The sequence below is a fragment of the Varroa jacobsoni genome, unplaced genomic scaffold, assembly GCF_002532875.2.
Source record: "Varroa jacobsoni isolate VJ856 unplaced genomic scaffold, vjacob_1.0 scaffold_860, whole genome shotgun sequence".
NCBI classification, from domain to species: domain Eukaryota; kingdom Metazoa; phylum Arthropoda; class Arachnida; order Mesostigmata; family Varroidae; genus Varroa; species Varroa jacobsoni.
The window spans coordinates 15,373-42,264 of record NW_019213762.1 but is presented as its reverse complement, the minus strand read 5'-3'; the positions used below and the strand labels follow the sequence as shown (position 1 = coordinate 42,264).

The following is a 26,892-nucleotide window of genomic DNA, read 5'->3' as shown; positions in this document are numbered from 1 at the left end:
CACACACACACACACACACACACACACACACACACACACACACACACACACACACACACACACACACACACCACACACACACACTCACACACACACACACACACACTCACAACACACGCGCGCATACATCGTTATGGATGTATATATACATGTGCATTACTTAGAAATTGCCGTCTTCGTAGCGCCTGTTTATGAATACAGGGTAATCACAACATATTGGAGAAGATGGATTGATAGTAACTAAGTTTGTAGAGCACCAGCTTGCCGAATACCGGTAACTCCAATCATCGGTCACATTGAATAGGGTAGCTTGCGAAAATGCTAAAAAAACACAAACATAACCCTCTTTTATACTAGTTTCCACTAATTCATATCAGTTTATTTATATGGTAAAAATGATATTACCTTTAATAAAGAGATGCTCCCTAGGTTGTTAAAGTTAAGCTCGTATGATATGGGAAAAATTTGACATAGGCAATAAAAAAGATAGTTTCATTTAATAGCGCTATCTACTGTTTCTTTGTTCCCACACGAAGGTTATCGTTTCATCGAATCCTAACAAAGGACACGCGTAGCAAAAAGCTGAAGTATATTGTAAAAAAATTCCATTTTGTGATACGCGAACCGTAAATTCTAAATTGATGGCGGTTGAGTAAAGAATATCTGTTAGCATGTTAATAATTGTGAGTTGTTTGTTGCATGACTCGGTATGTTTCTTTCGCATAAAATAGACTACCTGTAAAGGCGATCAGACGAAACAGGGATCAGGCGAAAACACAACAATGTATACTATTTATTATATTCCGTACATTGTCTGTATATAATAAATATTCATTGAATGCTGTTGTGTTGATCTCTTTATTCCCTCGCTGGTAGAGCCTTGTAGTGAACGGAAACGATAGTTGATGTAATAATCGCTAAACCAACTAAGATCCTTCTTGCATGACACGGATATATATATATATATATATATGCATATATGTGTACTGTTCTATTCCTCATCGACTCTCTTGTTCTATTTCTTCCTTCTATCTCATTTTCTGTCCTTGGCTTTGTGGCCTGCATCTCTCGATATGCGATCGATCCTGTTGCTGCAACTTGCTCGGTGCCACTGCTGCCCTTGATCCTGGTCTGATGTACGCTGGCCGTTACGTGATTACAATGACAGGTAGTTGACTATCAGCTAGCCCGCGACGAGTACGACTCTGTTAGGAGTATAGGTGGGGTCTCGTCATCGAGTGGCAGCGGGAGCGAAGGGCTAGGATCACCACCCTCACCACCCACGCCCCTCATTAAGACATTGGCGTCGCCCGCCTCAAAATCCCTGCCCGTCGATCCTCTGCAATTCGTCAAAGTGCCGCTACCAACACTTTGCAAACAGGTACAAACAGAACTAAAGCAAAATTATTCTGCATTTACCTAATAAATAAGAAATGATCAATGGGCTATTGGGTGAGTGACAGGTTAGTGCTTATTAGAAATCATTAGGCGGCAAAGGTTTCAATTTAGCGTCAACAGGTATCTAAAGAAATATATTTATCTCATATGGAATACGTAAATTTAGGTCTCCAAATGGGAGTATCACGGCGGGTGTTTAGCAAATCAAAGCATAACGGTGAAAACAATGCTCGCCGTGTTAAAATAATTTTTTCCTTGTATAATATCATGCAGTGTAATATCAGATAATAGAAGGTTTTAATAATATGCCTCTCTACTATTCATCAGCTGATCAGATTTGTAAGTGTGAGGTGCTAAACTGGTTCATCCTTTGTCCACGAGTGGAAATGATAGAAGTTTCCGTTCAGAAAAGTCTTCTGCAAATGATTGATGTTGTTCTGCATATCAAAAATGGCTACGTACGGAAAGCCTAAACGCGTTTTAATCAGCTGCCACTTGACGAAAGCATCATAGCCTCATCGCATCATTAAACAGACGACCTTCGTCTGTATCATGTTTTCTGTTGCTTCATTGGACTCACCTGTTGACAATATTCACACCGCTATGGGTGAAGCAACGATATCCAAAGTCCCATTCCTATGACTCAATATAATATCATTATGCATGTAGAATAGGAAACATTCCACAGCAAAAACATCCTTCTCAAAATTCGATCGAAGCGTGCATGCTCCCCTGTCTCTCTGTCTGTATATGTTTTCACGGCAAATCGAAAAAGTTTTAGCTTACGCTAACATGGCCAATAGTTTCAGATCTTCTATTCTTCTCTCATGTCGAATAATAAGCAAACGGTTCACTGGATTAAATCCTAGCCAGCGACGTTCCTGTCACGTACGTCGGGCTCTGTAGATATAATGAAGAAACGTCTCGATGGACAAAATAAGGACTCGCGTGCTGCCATGTTTGCATCGTTCTGCTCCGCCGATCGAACAGTTCGAACTAATCGACATCTAGCTCAAACGTTATCTATCAGACGAGTTCCGTTGCTTGATCACGTGTGCTTGGTGCGCCGGCGATGATAAGCAGCGTCTGTTGCAGCTCGTCAGACGCGAAATTATCAGTTAGAATCATGTATTACGTTGACCCCTTACCTGATTCTTCCCATCTAAGCAGAGACGCGTTTCGTGACGTATCAATTAATAATATCTGAGTATCCATCCTGGTGTTGGAAGTTTCTGAAGAAGAACGATCATTGGTCTGTTTTATGAGACGAAAGAAGTCAATAGAACATTGAATCGACAAACAGCTGATGTTTGTCTGTTGATAGAGTCAGAACGTGTGTAACTCACTCACGCTTTTGATATAACCTATTTCATATAGCCTACAGGTGACCTATGGAATTCGCTGTCGCTGTTATGTTTAACGTATGAAACTTCGTTTTATATCGCGGAAGCAGAGGCGTCAGCGTAATGAATTTCCAATGTTCGAGAAAAGATCATTGAAAAGATGTGTACTAGGCTTAATGATGGACCAAGAAAAAATCCATGAAAATTTTAAAAAAATAACTCGTCGGCGTAGCGGAATCAAATCTGTTTATGTTAGTACTATACTGAGAATAGAAAAACATCTAGCTAGGAAAACGGTAAATACTGTTTTGGCAGACCAATACAAAAATGTCGTCGGTCAGCCGTCGCCAGCCAGGCCTGATCGTACAACATGTGTATCGGGCCAGGCCAAATGATTTTATCACTCAGTAGCCTGTATCGGTAGACGATTGTGCTTAAGCCTATTGATTTCGAGGGTGGCGGAAAAATTCAATGACTATGTGTGTAGCATTCTAACTGAGTAAATATCATGGGAGTCAACAGATCGGACGATCTACGGCGTAAGTCTTTCGTTCCAAAGTTGAAAAAATTGAGACAGCTCTTTGGCATCCAGTACATTTTCACAATGTAACATAAATATAATACGATGACTATTCTTCTAGTAATTGCCTATTGACTTGCTCGATACGGTAACACGCCGTAGAACGTTTTGCTTGGATATTCAAGGAACCGACAAAAAACCGCATCCTATTATTAATGAAGCGTCATTTATGTTTACCCGCTCTGCGTTTGGCAGACGAGTGACCTCCATCGAAAAGCCTATGTCAGCATTGGATAGAATTCTTTACATGGTTGATCAGTGAAAGGCCACAGCCTATTTTCGGCGTTTTCTCCTAAATGTCGACTGGAAATCATATTTTTTATTCCCTAGGCCTTTGACTGTTAGTGCACGATAGTGATAATACGTCGAGGTAAATTGCATTACCACTGATTTAATAAAGGATATAATTTGAATTTATTTACCTTATTAGTTTAATTCAAATTAGTTGAACGATATCTGTATTTGTGCGCTAGCGGCATTCTTCGAGAACCTCCCATATGTGTTTGGTTAGTAGATAATAAAGAAGAGTATTAGCCGTGAAAAAGGCCGCGTTTATTTCGGTGTATGGGCATTTTTCTTGTATTTAAATGTTTGTTGCGATTCCAGATGGTGTTGTCAAGAGCTTCTCGACAAATGGACCGATGCTAAATCAATAAATAGACTTGCCACCGAGTTGTTCACAAACGAATCAGCCGGTCAACTAACAATAGTATAGAAACTGTCGCTTCTTAGGGCAATCGACCTTTGCGCTGTGACTATTTTCTTGGAAAATTTAACAACATTTTCGTTCTAGAATTAGGTCCAAATCTCCGTACATACGGCTAGTGCTGTGCGGCTGTAGGAAACGGAAGTTCGACCTACATTTTTTCCCATTGATTATTAACTTTAGAGGACCTACTCTTTAGCTCAGGATAAAACCACCTTGAAAAATAGAATCGAGCCGAAAAGTTGCTATCGCCGTTAAAGATCTATAATAACTCTATGACCGAACGGGGGTTGGTGTTTCGCGGGCCCACGGGTATGTTTGCTAGTATATGGTCAAGCTAAATTGGACGGACAGATATTTATTAACTTATAGTAACTTTAAACTAGAGAAATAGCGACTGTTCACCGCCGTTTGGCATATCCATAGGTCGGAAACAGGCAGTAAAACTAAGCGTTGATGCTGACGACAACGCAATGGCGATCGCATGTCGCGCGTCACCGGCAGCATTCGCGTTACTTCGTTCTATATGACGGGACCCTGAGAAAGCGTCTAGACTTCACGCAGTCTTCATTTCTTCTAGCATTTAACTAAGGCCTAGTGATGTTTTACTTTTTTTTTTATTATTGTCGATTTTCACATTACAGGAGCCAGTGTTATTACGAACCTACGACAACACATAGATGGCAAGATATGCGAACCCCACAGTCTTGCTTATGGCGACTAAGGATTTTCGTGACGCCATTACTCAAATGTCGCTTTTGCTTCCTAATGCTCGAAATTGCATCATAGAAGCCTGTTGATTTAACGAAAAATCATGCCATTCGCCTGATATCAGGCTATCCTAGACACCTTAAGACCTGAGTAATTTCCCTACGGCACGACGATGTTGGTTATTGATGACAATAACAAAGATTACATTCTAAAATTTTGCAATCGACTTGTTCAGCAAATTTGATCCTGTGTGAAAGGTTGTATGTAAAACGCGTCAGCTACGGCTTGCCCTGGCAAATTTGAACCCTGAGGATATTGGGTTCATCCTGTATCTAACACATTTCCCTCCCAGGACTAGGCAGGAGAAACCTTACTTCTGCCAAATTCGACCACTCTGATAGTGCAGCCGTGAAGCCGTATGGTTTCAATTTTCTCAAACGTATAGATCTCGTTACCTCCGCAGAGACGAAACGAGGCCATATGCCAACTTGTTCGTGGTTCCAGTGTCAGTACATTGTTTCTTTTTAATTTCATCGACGAATTACGATTGATACCAAATGTGCCTACTGCTCTTATGTATCGCAAGCTAGCATTGCGTTTCCTTTTTTTTTTTGCACATGCGTTCTTCTTATCGGCGTTTACCTAACCAGTCAAGCAGGGCAGTGCAAACACGTGCCGATCTGTATCTGCGCGTTAGTATGCATGCAACAGACATCAAGGAATCGTCCCGAATTTACAATCGTAAAGTGCTGCTGCCCACTTTTGGTTTGCTCCTGCAGTACCCGCATTTTGGTCGATTGGTTGGCTTTGCTTTCGACCCACATTGGCACTATCGTATACGGCCCGGCAAGCCGTCATCACTCCGCTCTCGTGTATCGCTCTGGTTGTGTGTGTGGCTACATGTATTGATCTGCCAAACTAACGGTAACGAACCCCTCTCCGATCCAGTTTGGACCGTCCAGCCACTTGTCGCTGGAACCATCGTGGCGCCGTAGAAACGGGGGCAAACGAAAGTCAAGATGCCATAGCGAACTAGTTGTTACAGCTGGTATCGTCGCCAACAGCGGCAGTAATGATGGCATGGTGCCGCTCATTCAAAACTTACAACTTATTTATTGGCCGCTTTTTTGATTGCTCGTTCGCTAGCCAGTCGACCTCCTAGTCGGGAGGAGCTGAAGGCTGAAACTCGGTCATGGAGAAATCAAACTGCATGATTGTACGGGAGACAGGAACGATATAGCCACTATAGAAAAATTTTTGAACCTCAACAGTATAGCAACATAATTGTACCTCCTCTATCTACGTATAGTTACATGAAACCATCACTACCACACTTGTTCATGTAGCAAGCTCTGGTTGACCCCAGCGGAACAAATGCCACCCAGAAAAAACGTGGCGGTGGTTTGTTTTGACGATAGTCGTTGAATTATCTGCCGTTTAAGCAATGACATCGCTCGTGATTGCTTCTAATTCGACATCATCATTAGCGTTGCCGCTACCACTGTGACTGTGACGGTCATAGCTGTTATTGTTTCTGCTAGCGACAGAGTCGTCATTCAAAATTTGTGTCATTGACAGGCAGTAAAAACATTTAGCAGAATCAGAGCACACGGAAACAGAAGCAGAAGAAGTTTAAAGTCATCTGTCGCTGCTGCGGGTGAATGTTCATACTTTCACAACCGTATAGTATAGCTGCCATGAAAGCCAAGTCTTATACCTATAACTTTTACACAATATCGCATTAACAACGCCAATAACATACGTCGGCCGATAAGCTATGATTGATATCGGCTATTGTCTTTATGCAGACGTGCTTGATACCTTAGACCATGAGATGCTACATGCTGCATTTTTACGGAATAGACCTGTATGAAACACAGTGATATTGTGGCAAATTTAACTAACGCTTCAAAGGGTACGAACAGTTTGTCGCTTGTCATTTTTTTCGAAACACGTTGCCTGTTCTTTTGGTACCCGTCAACGTTTGGTAACGGATGGGTCACCTGAGATTTCCTATGCTAGTAGAAAAGGTACTGTTTGTTGCAATGGTATAACATCAGTGTTAGATATTGAACTTCTAGAGGTGAAAGCTTAGGAGTCAACCGGTCCATCAGGTTCCACAGAATAAGTAAAAATGTAATCATAGTTCATAGCGGCTGATCTCATTTTGTGTGCTATAGAAAGTATATGAGAAATACTCAAGAACTCTCAAGCCAGATCTCGACAATCTTAAGAAGCTCCCTTTCGAACGAATAATTCCTAATTGATGAAGTAACTCTTATGGAAAAAAATCTGCTCACAATAAAGTGGTAATGCGTGCAAGCTGCTGTGTACGGTAAAGATGAAATTTCAGGGCTATTAAACTTGAGAGGGTACTCACTACACACGAAGATGTACACTTGTACTAAGTAGCTTTAGTAAGCTTAAGTAGCTTTGAGGTCTACGAAATAAAGAGGGCAAAGGCCCTGTGTAGGAGGTAGTCCTGCTGCGTGATCGCAGCTTTTGTACAGCAGTTGCCAGCAACGCTTTGAAACCGTACCTCGATATGTAGCTACTTTCCTATTTAGACTTAATCGGCTTCCCTATGACTAACTGTCCTTTCGGTTACCCCGTGATTTCAAATAGAAATTTGTTGATTTTGTTCATTGTGTTTTGGGCTGGAAAAACGGGAAAATGAATTAATCTGTATCTTATAAATCTCGGCGTTTGACGCCGACTTTTTGGGAGATGCATTCACCTAAAATAAAAAGCTTGCAGTCTGTGTTCGAGAGCATGACATCAAAGCGTGACTATAATTTGTCGCGGTAAACCTGAGTGGTGTGAGCTACATTCAAAGCAATGCTTCTGACAACGACGATTAGCGAAGGATGCGTATCCTTTCGACCAAGTACAGGGGTCGAATAAGCAAAACATATTACTATCATGTTATTTCCATGTTAGCTTCTAGATGCGGCCTAAGGGTTTGCCACGCACTGTGTGAAAAAATTCTTAATAAAAAAAATTGTTTATTCACAGGTCGGATGTTGACGTGCCTAAAAATGAACAGGACAGAAACTAGTTAAAAAAAAAGTTTGCCATATACCCTAACATACGGGTACACAAGCGGTACGAAAATTTCTACTGAATAGACTGAAAGGCTATCCAACCTTTCTAACCCCGTTAATGAAATATAGCTTTGACAAATATAGCATGCATCTCACCGTGTGAGCGCGTATAGTATCCACCGACATGCACACCCATGAAATACAGGTACGCCTCTTTGTATCCTTAAAGTATATGATTTATATTTAGTATCAGAAATCTGTCAAGATTTTCTTATTTTCCCGTGTTGATATCGAAAACTAAAGGCTTTCATCACTCGTTCACTAGGATAGCCTTGACCCCCAACGAAATACCAATCGCGTGTTTTTTTCTCTCTAGCATTTACGTGCCAGCAATGTTACGACGTACCATTCTCAACTTGGCAACGTATTCACACTTCCATTACATTAACTTTTCCATTCTGTATTGATAGCCACAGGATAGCAGTGTACTTGTCCCTTTGATTTAATGTTGGACAATATTCCATTCAAATCCCATTGCCCTTCGGGTATGAAATGCTAAAAACAACTATACTTTTGCTAGTTTGCAGGATCTCGTCTTTTATGGTCAGGTTTAACGTAACTTGCCAGTTTGAACAGGTCTGCCGGTTAACCGCTGCCTGTAACCGATGCTAGAACTGTTATGTAGGCATGACATTATGGACATGAAAGCTAGTCCTGCACATAGTGCTTAACGTTGCATGTGATTGCACATCCCTATGTTAAGTTAAACCTCAAACTTTTTTGCATATTGGGAAAATGACATCATCAGATGTAGCTCTAAGGATCTGGGTTCTTTGTAAATATTCACCTATCGAAATGTGCATTTAAGTTATTAGTTAGTAACTACAGTAGTAAATCTACTGTGCGTTTAGAATATTTGATAAGTTGGCTGTCGTAGGAACGCTCATGCTGCGGTAAAAAAAAGATGCGGTGCTTAGGAGATATAAATAATCCATCATTCATTAAGAAACATTCTTAAATCGATAAAATAAATTAAAAGATACTGAATATTTAAAGTTACTATAAAGAGTAAGTACCCTTACTCTTTATAGTTATTTGGGTCTACCTTATATATCTGTGGCTGGCGATATTCAGATATCGATAGCAGACGTCGAACTATAATATAATCGTATTTTAAATATACTTGTGCCCATGTGATCTTTCACAAGCCTCTTCTCAATTAAACGTTCCCCCATACTGCGGCATCGTGCATTCAATACTAATTAATACACACGATTCTGTTTTGCCTTTGTGTTCTTTTTGCTTGGTGCTGTCATTTGAATATTGGCGATGATTTTTATGGGCTCCCGTGAACTGGGCGACGACCGCGAATCCTTCGGGCACCATCGTAGGCTGTCGAGCAGATCCAACTGGCAACAGAGAGCAAAATTACAAAGGAAAAGGTCAAAGAAGAGGAAGAGGAATGGCAGGCGGTAAGTTCCGTTCATCCTTCTTTACGCAACTTTTTTTTCCCTTCAACTCGAGCCGTTATTGCCCACAAAGCAGCCACTTTTAAAAGTAATCGAACAATGCCAACCTTGCATATTATCTTTGTTTATATATATATATTTATTAGCAAGAGAAACCCAGATGAGTTTCTAAAGCCCTTCAGTCCCTTGCCTCTGTGTCCCGTTCTCAACAATAAATATAGTGTTTGATTTTGTTTATACACCCAAACACAAGTATAAGGGTAAGGTACAGGAAACAAATTATAAGTTACATCGTAATTTCAGTCAGAGTTAGAATATATTCATAAAAAATATTGTTTGTCAGAGATTTAGCTTCAAAAGAGTCAAAAGGTCAAGATACTTATTAGTGCAAAGCCTCCATTGAAAAATGTGAATAGCTAAAAAAAAATATTGCTAACTTACACAATGAAGTCCTGGTAGGGGACAAGAGGATGTGTACAATAAGTTTTTGAAAGCACCAGTTCTCTCCAATGTTTTCACTGATTGGAATCAGCGAAAAGTTGGCCAACGCTGATTACATTTCGATAATTTTTTCGACAGAAAACAAGCTCATTAGAGTAGTGAGATCTATTTTATCTCGTCCATGCCTTAATTTCTATTAATTATATATAATTAATTAAGTGAATGGAAATTTAAATCATGCGCACTGCTAACCGTTTTATAATACGCCACTTGTGTTCATCATCTCCGATTAGTTTCGTTAATAAAAACGATAAATACATTTTATTTAACTGATTATATAGTCAGGTCTGCTTACATTTGAAATGACACCGACTTCCCGGAAATATATGTATAGGACTCTGCTAAGAAAAAAAAAAACGGTTTTCTTCTTTCTACCTAAACCATATCGCATCCTCACAGGTCGCGCCTGTTACCATTAGGTCCGTACTAAAAGGCGTATTGTTCTGTGTTGCACTGATACCTAATCGCTTGTCCTTAACTACGTCGGATTAGGTTGTGATTGTTGCTGTTGATCGACGTGACCATCTCAGGCACGACGACGAATTCTCGTAGATGAAAAAAGCTACATAAAGCAGGGAACCGTTAACCGGAACCTCTTCTTCCAACCCGCGTGATTGGTTGCTGCCCATAACACTCTCTTTCACGAAGCTGGATAAAACACAATCTCAGCTATTTTTAATCGAAGTCAAAAACGATATTTCATATAGTAGTTTTAGCCAACCAATACAAACATTTTAATAGATCAGGTGGCTCCATCTCACGACTTTTAGGCTTTCTTCAAATAGCCGGTTACGTGCGCTTTGTTAGCCTATCGAGCATTTCTATTCTATGTCTCACAATTATATGTTAAGCACCGAATGTTGTTTTAATTGAATATCTGACACAATAGGATGGGCAAGTGGTATAGAACGCGACGGAATTATATTGTGGACATTCGTGAAGGTCTGGCTAGCAAAACAGTGCCGATTAAAAAAAAATTCTGTTTTAGACTATAAATTATTTACTGCGTTCGTTAATTTTCACTCATCGAAGCAGAAATATACGTCTCAAAAACGCTAAAAAGTTAATATTCGGTATAGAAGTGCAGTGGTCCGTGGGGTGACTCCATGAAGAACATGTAATTTGTAGCGTAAGTTTATGGCAAGGCGAAAGGTAAAGCGCCAGAACAACAGCGTAACAATAATGACGAAAACATCTAAGCTTAAAGTTAGCGTTTCAAGTTTCAGAGTTATACACAGGTCCGTATTAAAAGTAAATCTAATCCCGGTGGCGTTATCAGAAAACCTAAGTGAAATATTTTTTTTTTTTATAAGATCCCACATCAGTTTAAATCATACACCATTGAGGATTTACGACTGAATTGATCAGTCAAGATATCAGAGGCGACACTTCTTTATTATTTATTTTTATTATTTCTTCAATAGTCTCGACTAGTTCTACTGTGTGAGCATGTTTTCGGATTTGTTTTTGTATATACGCTTTTGCAAAAAAACTTATTTTTACTGTTTTAATAGTAAGGACCAATCTCAAAATAATTTTCTTACATTCATATTACGGCGTAGGGTTTTTGCGTAATGTACGGAATTATTCCACTGGAAGTGCTAAATTAGACTTAGGGACGTAACTTATTTATTATATTATATTATCAGTTCAAAAGCGGATTGATCAATTTCTGTTGTCTAACCTCATCCACTTTTAAAATATGCCGAATTACTGTGAAGACGTATTTTTTTGTGTGTATTTTTTTAGGTGTATGCCTAACACCTTCAAGAAAAACTTAATCTAGGAGACTTTAACATTTATTTTATTGCCGAAAAAATCACTAACAAGCGACATTGACTCAGATTGTCCTGTCTGACACCAAGAGGGTCCTGCAAACGCTGATATATCGTTCTAATTTACTTCTGATTGTATGTCCTTTCAAGTTTTCTAATGTACACGACAGGGTGAAACCAAACAATTTCAACTTCATTTTAGCAGGAAGAGAAAGTACTATTAATCGGTCAGCCAGACCTTTAGAATGGCATATAAGAGAGGCATAGGTTAGAAATTAGTGGGTAGTGATCTCGGCGGAAAAGTCTGAATTGAGGTACAGGTTCATCGGACCTTAAATAGTAGAGACCGGAAAAAGGGACAGTTTGATACGACGTAAGATTTTCTTCAAAACTACTTAGACCGAGCATCTGTTAGTCCTTTTTCTCAAAAACACATGATGATTGTAGAGAAAATAGATGAGATTTTTGTGATGTTTAAACACTTGGCTGATGCATAAAAATTCAGGTATGAATGCATCTGATAAAAATGTAGCTACTTCTGATAACGATGCAGAACGACGGGTAAGTTAAAATTGTACGTAGTCGTAAAAGCATTTCGTATAACTTTGTATGTTACCTCTCTTTTAAATTGAGCAACGAAATTACAGATTGCTCTGTGAATAAATTCCTCATTTGTATGTTGTGCTACAAAGGTAGAAGGTTGTGCGTTCGAGGTTTATTCAACTGGGCGGTTCGCATGCCTTTTGGCACTTCATACGTAATTCCGGTCAACAAGACATCTCTTAAACCGGTTAATCCGATTAGTTGCTAGACGTTTGATTGCCCTCTCGGTGTTTTTAAAAATACCTAAAAACAGGTAGAATGCTTAGGGTGTTACGTCTCGCTGTCGTGGGTGGAATCGTTTAGGAAGCTTCTAAATTTTTGGGGCTCCTTTAATAATTCCTACCTTGTCGATAGAATATCGTTCTGCCCCTGGATTCTGCTGCAGATAGTACTTGTTTACGCTCCATGAATGCTTACGGCAAATATTAGATTTAGTCTACTTTGTAATACAGGTACAGTTGAAGATTTCAGGCTCTCGACGACAGTACGAATGGACATACAGGATGAAAGTACTTTAGAAGTCGAACCTTTACGGTGTATTGTATATTTGTATCTTTCACTGCGGCCTTTAGACGTTAACTATTTTTTTGCAACCCTTACGCAATTAGCTAGCGAACATTATTTTGTACATAACATAAATTGCTTGCGTATAGGTAACTATCTGGCGTATGTTATGTTCGGCTATTCGTGCAAGCCATACCTACAATTGCTAGGGAAGGATTTCTACTAGTGAGCTAAAGCAACGTGATTGAAGCGCGGTTACGTTTCCCAGGATCCGAACGCTACGTATAATATTAATGCCTATCAAATCCATTGTCTTCGTGTATATGAATCCTTGTACAAATGATATAAACACAATACTGATGTTAATGTTGCGTTCGCGTCGTTCTGTTCGCCACCCAATAACAATCAAAACACTACACACTCTTAAAGAGCCACGGGGCAAGATGGCGAGCTTTCATTTGCCGAAGCGCCACGGCGTATACGGATGTATGAGTGTTTGTCTCTTGTCAATGTGTGTGTGTTTTTTAAACGTATATACATTGACGCAGAGACACATATCGTTATGCATCCGTAATGACAAGTCAACATGGAAGGGTCAATTGCAGGTTCGAAGATCTTGGACAGATCTGGTAGTAATAAAGCTCACAGTATTTCAAAAAAATCATCAACGGCAATTATCGGGTATACATCAATGCACCACCATTATTATTGCTATTATGCATAAGCTGTTGTGATAATTTTAACATTATTTCTATGTCTAGCTAATCGTTACATAGATCTTCTTTCCTCGATATCAGTACCATTCTTTGATTAACGAGTGCTTGTAGCGCTCGTCGTTTTATTCTAGCGACATTATTGTTTCCAGTTCGTAATTACGGTTATTCCAATTAAGTCAGATATATCGGAATACCATTATTATTATAATATTATCATTGCATGTATCTTAACCACAGCTCAGCTTCGCCAGCCAGATCACTGTCGTATCCGACTGATAGCGCACATTTACGTAGTGCCGTTGGATAACGCCCTTTCTCGTCCAGTGGCCGGTAGCTATCTATATGTGTGGCTGGAGGACTTTGGTGCCTAAATAAAGTCGTGTATGGAACAGCTGTACAGCGTACAGCGATGTAGAATTGACTGTTCATCGATTGTCCTGGGCGTAGAAAGGCCCCAAAAACCTCGAACCCAACAGGAACCAATCTGTGCGATGGGACGCACAGCGCAGCTCCTGCTGTCGGCCAAGTAAAACCTTTACAACGACTAGACGTTAGTTAGGAAGGAGAATTGCCACGGACCTACAAATAGGTTACTTGAGCGTTTGGATTCAAGCTTCATGCGCAGAAAGTCGGGAACAGCATCGTCAACGCGACTAGTTAACCTTGCTTCGCGGCGTCTTCGGTACTTTAAGCTAGCCTACCAACTCTCCTGCTGACAGATAGGCCTTGTACAGGAAGCACAGGCCAAGAAGAGAAGGAATCAAATAGGCTAAATGAAGTTACTGCTTTCTGTATCTATTGTAACCTCACCGATATAGCCTGGGATGGGAAAGGGGTTCTTGCCGCGAGAAAGAAAACCTTTGAAAACACAAGAAAAGTAAGAAGACCCTGGTGCTGTCGATGGCCTGCTGCTGCCGTTTCCGGTGTACCAGAGAAACAGGACGCGAGACACGATCAAGCCGACGGTTAGTCAGAATGAAGTAACGGCCGATATCAATTAGCACCACTACCAGTACGGCGATGTCGGTTAGATCAGTTGCAAGCGCTAAAAAACAATGGGATCACTTCCCCACTCTCCGTTTCAACGCTTTGCGAAGACTCCTTATCAACTGCCCACCTACTTACGTATATCTTGAAAGGGTATATTCATATTGAATTCTAAATCACACAGTGAAAATTATAATGGCAAGTTAACTTTAACAAAGCTAGGCTATTTGTGCAGAGTTTTAGCAGAATCATGAGATAAGATATCGACTTCACATAAAATATGAAAATGATACGGATTATGATTCTGCTGACGTTTCTTAGTCTCACAGTTTTGATTCTACCTTGTAATGCGTGTAATGTGTTAGGCGGCCGGTCACGTTTCACTTCTCTTTATTGAAATCCATCGATATTTATTATTAGATATCTTCAAGTACTGATGAAAAATTATTTGCGTCTTTATAGCTCTCGCATTTCTACACATTGAAAACATGCTAAAAAAAAGTTTTTCTTTCTTATTTTCTATAAGTATATAGATCACTTTTTCCTGCCATTACATTTCATTGACCCGTACTATCGATCTTTAGCGGTCCTTGTTTGTAAATAGCAGGGTACTACCGCACGTTATATAAGATGTATTGCCACGTAGAGGAAAGCAATTACAATGTATTCTATTGCATCAAACGGTCTTTCTATCGGTTGGTGCTCACAGTTACCAGAGCGTCAGCATTAGCAGTAAAAGGTGGCGAAAAAGCAGACATTTGAATACGAGTACTCAGCCCTCTACTAAAAAATTAATGCCACCAATAGCAGAGTCAGTCTTCTAATATAACCCAACTATGTTCGACTCGTACGAGATAGGCAACGTTATGAAGTATCGGTTTAAGTTGTCCTGTTCAAGTGCCTTCGTCCGCGGTGAACGTCATCAAGGTTAGTTGTTGGCGCCCGGAAGCTCCTGGCCGTGGCATCTAAAGTCCCATCAAGCTCAAGCGGGCTGCCCTCGCAGGCGCCTAGCGCCTTCGTCACGAAAGACAAAGCTTCATAGTAATGTCCTTACTAGGGGCGTATTGCATTATCAGGATCTTATTATCCTTAACAGCTACGAACCCTTCCTTATACTTCCTTTGACCGTTTTCTATGAAAAATCAACTGAAGACATTGTTCGACTGTGCATTTTATATCTGACATTTCTGTTCCGTTACTGATAGATAGCGACGCTTCCCCGTAGCCCAGAGCTGCAAAACGCCGCTAGTTCACAACGCTATTGTCGTTTTATAGTTCTACAATGTTTGTAACTTTGATGATAAACATGGAAGTTTTTTATAATGATATCTCTCGTTATGGCTCCTTATTTAAGGTTATCCAAATGATGCGGCTATCGATTCTGCAGCAGCTGGTGCTGCAATAGAAACCGGCGCAGCTCGTTCGCCGCATATACCTGCCACATGCTTTTAAAAAGGGTCCCGACCCCGTTGGCCATTTAGCTGATCTCCACACTGTGCAGCCTTGCCGTTATCATTTAAAGCAATCACTACACTCATCTATGAACGTATGGCGCGACGCTGTGCGTGTAGCATCGAACCGGGCCTGACTGGCCGTCAATCGCCTAGAGAAACATTGTTAGTAATTGGTGTATTGTGACGCACTGCTATAACACCTTTCGTTCTGCATAAACTGGACGCTCCTAATATCCATTGCGGTCTATTAGTCAGACCATCTATATAGTCACTTTTAATATATATACAAGTACGACACATTAGCATTCATTCTGCCTATCCCCTCCTCCTCGCGCCGCTATTTTGTCGTTTATCTGAAATGCCGCGAAAAATTCGAATTTGCTTCTCGCAACGCTCGCGTGCAATAATAATATTAATAATCGGTAGTCGCGACAGCTTTTTTCTTGTGTTATCAGGTATGGTCGTCGCTCCTGTGCATTATCTTACAAGGCGTCAATAAGAAACCGCTACAGATCTGACTATGATTGCGGTGTCATTTTCTCGGCAAAAATCCCACGCCAACTAGTCCCTGTCACCCGCTGAATAGTATCAAGTGGCTATAACTTAAGTTGAATTACACTCGTGCGCAGATGACGTTGTTATCGATAATATTTCCTGTGATTTAATACTTTAAACTAAATAATTGTAATCCGTAACTATTGCCGTACTTAATTTTACTACTAGCCGCTGTGGGAAATGTATATACCTTTGTGCAAGGATCGCGCGATGTATGATGATTTTTTTATTACTGCCTGCCTGCCTATCGGTATTTAAAGCGTGCGTACGAAGTGCGAAGCATCGAATTGTTTTGCAATGAGATATTGTACGGCGCGGTCTTGCTCTGATCGTCGTCTAAGTAGTCGTCTTTATTTCTAGTTGATCAGGCCATTATAAGACTCATCTTCTCTACTGAATCGGATACTTTCGTTTTGGTTATTGTGTTGATCATTGCTATCGTTGACGCCCCTTAGACCGGATAGCCATAAGCATAAACAGCCTCCAGCAGTAAACCGTAATGTGTCCGTGTGAGAAATTCGGTGGTGCGAGAGCAGCTAAGTACGCTCTGACCGTTGTTGGTGGCATCAACAAATATAATGTTTAGAGTAACGAGTAGAAGCGAAACGTTAGCGGAACAGAAACATGTATCGCGTTTCCTGACGTAATGGTAAAATGGGCAAAATCGACAGGCTTTCGGCGTTCTGGTTGACCGTCTTCCTTGCCTGCCCGGCTCTTTACCGGCCAGTTCAGGACAGCGGCTGTAGGTCGACGGCGCTAATGTACTGTGCATATAGATGTACACATATTAGATAGTGAATTTACTAACACGGTACTAGCGATCCGATACAATTACGAGCTGGATTGTCAGAAAGAAAGGGTAACACGTAAAATTTGTGTCAAACGCAGTCTGACTCGCTTATGGAGCAGCTTTAGCAGGCCTGTGGCTGCGGTGGCCGACGACAGCTGTGCTTGTTTGATCGTTGATATTACATGCATGACCTACGACAGACAGGAGAGGAACAGAGGACGCCACAATCTTGTTATTAACCTGAAATCGCAGCAATAACCGCGGGAGACGGTTTTTGCCATTTCGGCCAGCAGCTTCTGCTGCAATTGAGACATGCGGCCGGTCGTTCGGTGAAGCGAGACAGCGGAAAGATGGATAGGGATACGGATAAACGGGGGTGTGCCTTGGCCTTCCAGGCGTCCATAATGGTGCTTGCCTATAGATCTTTGCCTGTTTAGACATTTACTAACAGATCCGTTATATGGACTTATGCACAAGTGAGAAACAGACGCAAATGCCTCATGATTTTCCCTTTGATGACTTTAGAGCAGAATGGACAACGGGACATTGTACAATTCATTATTATGACTTGCTAAACATCATCTGACGTTATCCGGTTAAGAAGTCGCTAACAAGTAGCAAGCGGGCGGGCGGGCGGGCGGGCGGCCGGCTTACCTGTTTCTTCCATAATCCTGTGTTACTCTAACCTAGCCCTGAGCTATGGTGATCTGATCAGAGTTCGAGCAGAAATTCTACGACAGATTCAGCTGTGGCAGCTATCGTCCACAACTGGTAGCCTCCATACGTATCTTATTTTATGTAAAGTCACCAACACGATATGCAGGAAAATCTAATTGGAAAAGTTATTGATAAATTGCCATTATTAAGTAAAAATCTACGTTGAATAATGGTACGATATTACTACATTTGACATTTTTAACATACAACTACATGGATGCCCAATTTTCTTATGAGAGTCTGCCAATGGACACAGACCTAGGCAATACAAATTCACATTGACAGAGTATTTTACGCGCTGCTTTGTGTCATGCACGCCCTCTTAGCGCCCATATGTTCAAATCAGCTTTTCGCGTTGTAGCGATGCGCGTCCCCGAGTTCCGTTGGACCCAGTCACCCGTCGAATTTCAGCGACCCTCAGCCACCTATATAATGCATACGACTTAGGATTACTCGAACCTAGTCAAGCTCTACCTATATATATATATATATATATTATATAGGTATATTACACTCGTCCGTATAGAACTAGCAGACAAATAATAATTGGGTTTACCACTAACAATGGCTGCTCAGTTGTATCACTTGGTACGTGATTATGTAGCTTAGAATTTATTTGTTCAAACGACAATAGAGACGATGCCACTGGATAGCGATAACGAAAAAGCCAAATAGACTTTTGAGCCACTGGCGCGCCGCGATCCGTACGTCTGATCATTCGTCTATGAGACTTAGCGCGTGGATTCGGCAACTGGAAAAGCTGTTTAGGCCTTGAGTCTAACCGTCTTATAGCCTGCAGTAATCTTTTTCCTTACCCATACTGTTCTAGTTCAGGAAATGTACTCCATTCAATACCCTCACCCTCATGTGCGGTGACGTCACGCCACCTGGCGGTAGCCCAAGATAGATTCTCACGACAGGCATTTTAGGTCAGCAGTCGAATGGGTTCTACTGAACGCCCGCCTACGAAACGGTTCACCCAATTTGATGAGTCGAGAAGCCAAAGTAGAGCAAGTTAGCTAGCAGCCGGACAAAGACGATCTTAATAGTAGCAGCGAACAACGCGAGCAATAAAGAGGGAATGCGTATCTTTGACGAGGACAGATTCCCAGACAACTAGATAAATGGTTGTCCCTCCTTATCTCCAATGTCGAGCATTCATTCCGCTGAAGTAATAACGTTGAAATCACACCGTTGCTACTGACGCTCTCGTGTTTCGTAGGTCTTGCCGCGCCGGCCTGCACGCAGACAAACTGTCACCGCACGAAAGTAGTGCGAGAACGCCCGTTTTGTAGCTTCCGGTACTTTTTATCGCTGCCGGTACCTTTCATTAAATGAAAATGTGTAGCTCTCGCCCGATTTATGTTCCTGTGTGATAAATGCATGGTACAGAAAAAAATAAGCCTTTTCTGTGCAGTATTGAAACAGCTAGTGAAAAGTGTTCATTTGCTCTGTGTGTCTGAGTATCTGTTCCATCGAGAAACCTTTTCATATTGTAATGAAATTCCGTCTTTCTCGAGTTAGCTGTGGCAGTCGTCGAGCGCAGGAGGAACCGATAGAAATGTTTTGAGTGCTACTCGTTTCATTACCTTCAGCCATCCGTGTCGATTGTTGCGCGATTAATCCACTGCTGCATCCGGTGACCCAACAACACTGTCATACAAAATCCACGGCTCAGTTAATGGCCCGATGTTGTGACGTTTCTACTATGTCGGCTTTTGTTGTTGACGTCCCTCTACCAGACCAAAGGCTTTGCAGCACCCTCAGTTTTTGCTGTTACTGCACCAAATATATAAAATCGGCTGGGCTGTCTCGATGTTTGGGTTCGGCAAGCTGAAAGAAGAAAAGGTTAGCGAGCGTCAAACGGTAACGCGCCAAATGCGACAGTGGCAAACGCTGCCAGTTTATGTGAATACCCAACAATGTGGCTATTTAAGCCCTCTGACGGCTCTATAATTGCCTCATTCACGGTTCCGACCAGACCAGTGGGTGGTGATACCGCAGATTCTGCTGGAGATGGTGATCAGCACCGTTAACCTCGTCTTCGATCTCTCCAAATCCTCTCTCATACAAAGACAACAATATCTCGGCACACCGTTCTCTGACTATGTGTCAGAACGCGCGTTTATGAAACGCAGAGAGGTCCTGTCGCTGATGGCGAGCCTTGTGCATATTGTCCACCAAGCGAGCTCCCAAGCGTTCGCCGTCACCACATTTATAGGAACAATAGACAGACGAACGGCGGTTATAACGTTAATGGCAAGGGCAGCAAGCGTATAATTGTGCTGTTCCGCAGACCTATTGACTCTACATATTATAAATACATCGCTAAGTCTAGCAACAGAAATCATGTTGTCTTTGGTACTGACTATAATATTGTGCCGTGCTGCGTTATTGCTATGTGCGGCGCTCGTTGACACAGCAGATGCCGCCGCCGCCGCCGCCGCCGCCGCTGCTGCGTCTGCTTCAACGAGTGGAGAGTGCTAACGGCTCCGAAACGGTTGTAAGGCTCGTCGGGTCGTCGAATAGAGATGAGCAGCCGCTGGCTTCACCAACTATCGACATCGAGCAGCAGCAACTGGCTCCTCTCGATGATGGAAGGTAACGGTGCTCTTGTGGCTGATGCTGCCGCCGCCTTGCGTTAGCAGCATTTATTTCGATTTCTGCGCTATGTCTTCGCACCGCGCACCTTTTCTTTCTTGGGCGCCGCTGTGAGCTGCGCCTCCTTCTTTCCGATGTCTCCTGCAGTGCATATGCTAGCATAGCGGTTCCAGCCGTATTAGCCAGCGCTTCTGCCCCTGCTGCGACCGTTGCTGCCACAGCCAGTTCATGTACCTCATCATCGAACGGCGGCGGCGGCGGCGGCAGCAGGAGCAGCAACAACAACAACAACAAACAGTGATACCTTCGACAACATTAGCCTGTCGATCGAGTGGATCAGTGAAACGGGAGGAACGATAACCGCCGAAATAGGGAGGAAACGGAATTCGTTGCGGCGCTGCATATGATTCAATCCCGTCGGTGCCATGTATCATGCAAAATAACAGAACTGCCGTTACTGGCGTACTAATAAATGTTTCTCTCGATCGTTGATGTTTCCGCGTCACGTTCGCCAGACAGCAGTAGTTACCAGTGACAAAAACACGGAACAAAGTATTACTGGACAGAGTTGTCAATCGACTGTGCTCTCGAAAGGGGATGCTGTCAGAGTACGAGTGTTTGCTGTGTTATTTAATGTGTTAATCAAATCCCCCTTAACGGGGATCGTGTTAGTGGTCGGGACGGATAGTTCGACAATAGGGAGTGCATCCTCATTTGGATACCACGAGTGGATCTTCATAAAGACTGTCATGTGTAGGATGCACTGCACGTCTGCGACTGGAACCCAATAACGGCTTAACCACCGGTAATCGCAACGAATGCAATTTCTGAATCGTAAGAATATGATATACTGTATGACTATAACCGAAGAGGTTCATCCTCGTACAAGGGAAGTTATGGATTATGCCTCGTAGTGTTGTGTGTACGGAGTTCTTCTTTCTTCAATGTGCGCGCGTGCGTCTTTGTGCCGTTTCAGCAACGAGATGGAGCGAAGGTTTGCAAAGTCGCAAACAACGATGCGACGTTCAAAGTCGCTCTTATTCGATTATCTGCACATTGGCGCTCTCATCGAAGAGCCTAAAACACAACAGGCCCGACGGCGGAAATCAATCAGCTCAATGGTGCGCGAACGCCGCGACTTCATTGACGATTATGACTATGTTTACGAATTCAACGTCTATGATGTAGGTCGAGCTTTTTGACTTTATTATTGTTGCTAATAAATATTTCGAATTTGTGGAGCTGTAAAAGTACTCCTCAGACATCCCCACCATAATGGAGAGTCGATTCCCTATGACGGAAGACACAACCTATGATTCCCCCGATGAAGCTTAAGAATAGCCCTATATCAAATCGAACAGCAGAAGTGAATACAAAAATCTGTCTACATGACACATTTGTTTAATTATCTAGCTTTGTCGGGAAGACAATCTGACAGGCATGAAGCCACCGTGTAGCCACGCTTGTCATCTATTGCGCCACGTAAACATGCGATCTGTGTATGATGCCGCTCTGACGACTCGAGACGAGACGAAACGTAACGACAGTTAGCTATGATAAAATCCTTAGGCGGCTATGGATAAGAAAATATTATCATAGATGCATGCTTTTGCGTCCCCATGGCGAAGCATTTATCCACCTACCCGTTTCGTTACGTGCGCTTGAGCGACGATTTCAAAAGGAGTGAGATGTGTACAGTGGCACGTGCACGTTGCGCGTTTCTTCATTCTACCCGTTCCCCTCTTTTGTCCCAATGAATTGACTGAAAAAATGCGCGAGATCTTAAATACGACAAATTTTACTCGGCATCCATGGTCCGACATGGACGCACGACGCGTCCACAGAAGCAACTCAACTGCGAATCTGTAATTGAAAGTCAGATTATTTAGTGCGTTTGTACACGCTGCTGGAGAGCCTTTCGTGTTTCTGGGGACGAACGGCGCGCAGCGCGCCATTGTACGAAACACGTACATAACCTCCTAGCCTTAATGGACCATATCTAGAAAAGAATTTTACCTAATTATTCTATACGATAGTGTCTAGGATCTAAGCCAAGCTTGTGATCGAGCTCTGCACCAATGTTAAAAAGAGGAATCTTTCGGTAACGAAAAGTACAAGCAGATCTTTCTTGCATGCTGTCTCTATTAATGTCATCGTATCATATCGAAATGTTATAGGGACGGCATGAACGTAAATCATCAGGAAAAAACGAGTTGAGTTGATACGAGGTTGTGTCTATGTTGGACGCGACCTCGCCGCGTCCCGGTATCGATGACGCTCGCCTGCAGCTGACTGCAGATGCATCGTTCTACATATAGCCAATGTCTCTGGCTTCGAAAAAGAAAACCCAGGTTAGGATACGTATATTTGCGCCAATTTATTTTGGTCGGTTACGCGTATCGCTTAATATCTTCGCTATTTGATAGAAAAAAAAAGCTACTTGCCGCACCAGGGGTGACAGGTGTACAAGTGCGCTCGCCAATAACGTGTGGAATGTTTCATAATGTTTAGACAATATTTTTTTTGGTTTTTTCACAGCTATTAAAAACGATACGAGCTGTTATGTAAAGAGAACTAGAATTGATTGGTCATTTTTTTTTGTCAAACTTCGTCGCATTTTTCCAGTGATTGGAAATATTTTTGGTGTTCCTATGACGATTAGCTAACGCAACGTGTACGAAAAGAGAAGACGTTGGCCTTCTATGAAAAAAGCTGTTCTCCGTGAAAAAACATTAAAGCAATTTTTTATCGTGGCCTAACACTGAGAACGTTGTGATTCTTATTTCGTAGTGATGTTCGAAACTTGTTTTTTTTTTTTATCGCACTTTTATTATCAAATAAATATAAAATTCACTCGGGCCATATCCGCAATGAACGCGTATATGGTCCAAACGAATTATGCATGGGAATGCGTGTTATTGTATCTGACCGTAACGCTACAGGCGGTAATGAACGTCGACCCTTGATATGAAGGGGTTAAAGTACGCTAATGGTAAACAAGAAACTAGATAACTTGACCATTATGTCATACCATCATTTGCCCCCAGATGGATCCTGATTTTTCTTTGCCTCTAAGATGATGCTATACACAGAGGCAATGTTTCGCTCGTCCGAGAAATTCATTGTTGCACCATCATCGTTACTAGCAAATACCCAGTTACTTCCATTTCGCTACTCAGATAGTTACCAATATTTACGATGCTTTACTCGCTTTCAATATCGATCGCGTCAACAGTACGTTTTTCTTTCGACAGCTAAAATGTCCGAATTACGCTGTTCTGCGCCCTTGACATGATGCCCACGTATTCCATGACATCTTCCACTACCCGCGGAAGGCATCTCTCTTGGTGACTTTGTCACCAAGTCACTTTGGTCAGCAATTTGCCACACATGAATATACATAGGCGTAATGCAACTTAAGCGATACGGTTCAGTCCTTTGTTGCATATCTGTGAAAGAGGATCTCTGTGCTGCTAGCAAGATATGATGAACCACACCACGTCTGTAGAACTTTGTAGATGCAAATGGCCATCTGGATTCGAAAACGTCTCCACTCGTTACATTCAATGTCGTTTGTTACCGGCATACAAACATCATAGGGATGGTAGTAGGCTGTCAATCCCCTAGAAAATAAAAAGAACTGGCAGGAAAAACAGTTTAAAACGTATCACTCTTTATACTCTTACTCTCTCTGCTTTGCGCAAATGTTACTGGACAATAATAAGCCAACTCGTGCCATTCATATTTAAAATACTTTCGTCCTTACCTGAGTATCAAGCACGCAAGTTTCAGTATGTTGTTCATACAATTCTCGGGAAAAAATTCTGTTATCACGTAATGTCTCCCATCCTTTGTATGGCGCGCACCGGCACTTTGTACGTCTGCCGAAAGGAACTTGTTAGTTCCCCTTTCCATGCCCACATACAGATACAGATATCTACGTCGTGCGATCGCCTTAAACCGATATATTCAAAAGAAACAAAGGCGCACGGAAGAGAACTTATAGTTGTACAAGTAGCCATGTACAACATAAAAGGATCAATGCTATTATAGCGTACCTTTATTACAAGGATAATTTTCAATCACAACAGTTTTAAGGTCATTGGAAGGCCCCCTTATTATAGTGTTATCTATATAAGTATATATATGTGCAGTGTTAAATATATAAGCATCTGTTAGTCGATCCGTCATTGGGTAAGCTATTTCATCTTTTTGCGGGAACGTCTGCGCGGTTAGGTTATAGCTGCGGAATAGATAAGCTGTGGTTAGCTGAATTCAAAGCTAGGACAATATTTGTCAAAACATTGGCCGCATGCACACTGGTCGGAACGGTAAAATCTTTTAAAAAAATTTTCAAATTTTCTCATTAAAAGAAATAACTACCTTTCCTTATTAGCATATTTATAGATGATCATCTATTCGACCATTAATAATAAAATCATTAGAGAGGCACACCTTTCAGGACGTATGTTCAGATTAAGTCACATCTTACACATCGACCTCCCGTCGGAACAAAACAGTGGTACTGAGGTTTCCAACAGATCTATAATCAACCCTGTAAGTCTGATGATATCGATAGCGCGGTAAATCAGGCGACCGTATATCAAAGTGAATATGTATACTGTCAATAGCACGGTTCAAGGTGAAGCTCTGGCTAGCGATGATTATTCTCGTCTTTTGGTTGCTCACTATGCCAGCGGAAAGTTACTAACTATAGACCAGTTTCCAGGACGTCACCTCACGATGATAATGTGATAACCTCATGTAGAGTAAAAAGTAGACGCGAGCAATCAACGGCTACAGCCCTAAGAGATGTGCGTTCACATCTATCTTTGACTGACGATTGATTAGCGTAACGTTACCTTCTAAAGCTACTACGTACGTTATGTAAATATTGACTGATCATGCTTTATCGAAAGTTCTAACAACGAAAGCTGAACAGTCGTACGAGGAGAAGCTTATCCTTAATGCGTTCATCTATATATAGAACATTATAAAACAAACTCGTTCCATGATCCTTTCTAGTAGCCGACTGGTTTGTCGTCACTATGTACCTTGAGTCGATGCATGAACCCCGTTACGTTACGCGTATCTACGAATCTGTTATGACCTTAGCCACGTCGCACTATTAGTAATTCTTGTTATCGTTTTTTGTTACGCTGATATTAAGATAAGGGTTTTATCTGTTATACATGACATGGCGTAAGTAGAAGTAAATATCCCATGCTGCTATTCGCCTCTTTCTTTTAGGATTTTATCTATCATGATCGCTAATGATAACTCTCTTTTTTTTTTGGCCGCATCAATCATATGCGTGAAGTCTGACACACTCGTAATTAAATGAGCGCCTAGTAGGGGTTCTTGTTTTTGCAGCGGGGTAAAAGCAATTTCTGGGCTTTACCACCATCTCCACTTCCAGCACTGCAGCGATCATTACCAAAATAAAAAGGTCATCTCTGCCTGCGCGCAATTTACTGGCATAAATACATCCACACACACGGAGGACCGCTGTATATAATAGCGGTAATCGTAGCACTCCAATGAAAAACATGCCTTGATGTATAAGTCGGGTTGTGGTTATACAGATCTCGTACACGTACCGTGCGTACACAAGAAAAGGAAAAAAATTAGAAGGCAGCGTTTGAATACGCTTCCATTTGCCGCCACTGCTGACATCATCACTCTGAACGTAAACTCATTCGACCACATACATTCCTGCATAGAAAATGGCCGCACATTCCATGTACAATATACCCGATACGAGATTACATAAAATCAACAGCCGATATTTGTACAACGACAAACCAGCAGCGTATGCGCCTGCCACCGTTGTACTTTTGTCAGATACCGACGAGTAACGTACCGACAGAGACGCGTCCATTGGGGTCACCATATTCTACAGACGTATGCTAAAATCAAAACGAACGACGTTCGTTCACTTGTCGATGCAATGAAGAAAAGTCAAACGAAAAAACAGACAGCATCGAGGTAAAATTCTGCTTCGTGAGCTACTTTGAATACGCACATGGACACACACTGGGCGCTCACACCGCCATCTCGGAGGCAATGGCGTCCGACTGCCACAGCGGCCGCCGCTGCTTTTCTTGATCATTTTGGGCTTCAGGTATACCGACGTACCTGTACACACTCGTGTGCACGAACCATCGAAGTCTGACGAGTTTCGCTGTGCGTCGCAGGGGCCGCGTCGGTGACTGACGCCGTCTCAGCAGGAAAGAACTGAAGCCTGCCTCGGTCCGTGGCCTGGAAAAGACGACGTCGCTATATCGAACGACACCTAAAACGATCGTAATCGTCGAGATAATAGCAGTGGCAGCAGTGATCTTCTGTCCAGACTGTTTGCACTCTAATAAAACTACCGCCGGTATTTCACAACAAAACAAAAACAAACAGACATAGGCAGTCTTTGATGTACCATTT

General features: G+C 41.9%; 1 protein-coding gene across 4 annotated transcripts in view; it reads left to right on the top strand.

Moving 5' to 3' along the window:
* Positions 1-26,892, top strand: part of smash (smallish) — a 66,790-nt gene that overhangs the window by 27,771 nt on the left and 12,127 nt on the right. For 2 of the 4 annotated variants that reach the window (XM_022840401.2, XM_022840400.2), the window contains exons 3-4: positions 1,169-1,381; positions 9,174-9,254. In XM_022840401.2, coding sequence (XP_022696136.1) covers positions 1,169-1,381; positions 9,174-9,254 — 294 coding nt within the window. Of the gene's footprint in view, positions 1-1,168; positions 1,382-7,824; positions 7,988-9,173; positions 9,255-26,892 lie in introns of those variants that run through there. The other 2 variants (XM_022840406.2, XM_022840403.2) reach the window with 2 other exon arrangements.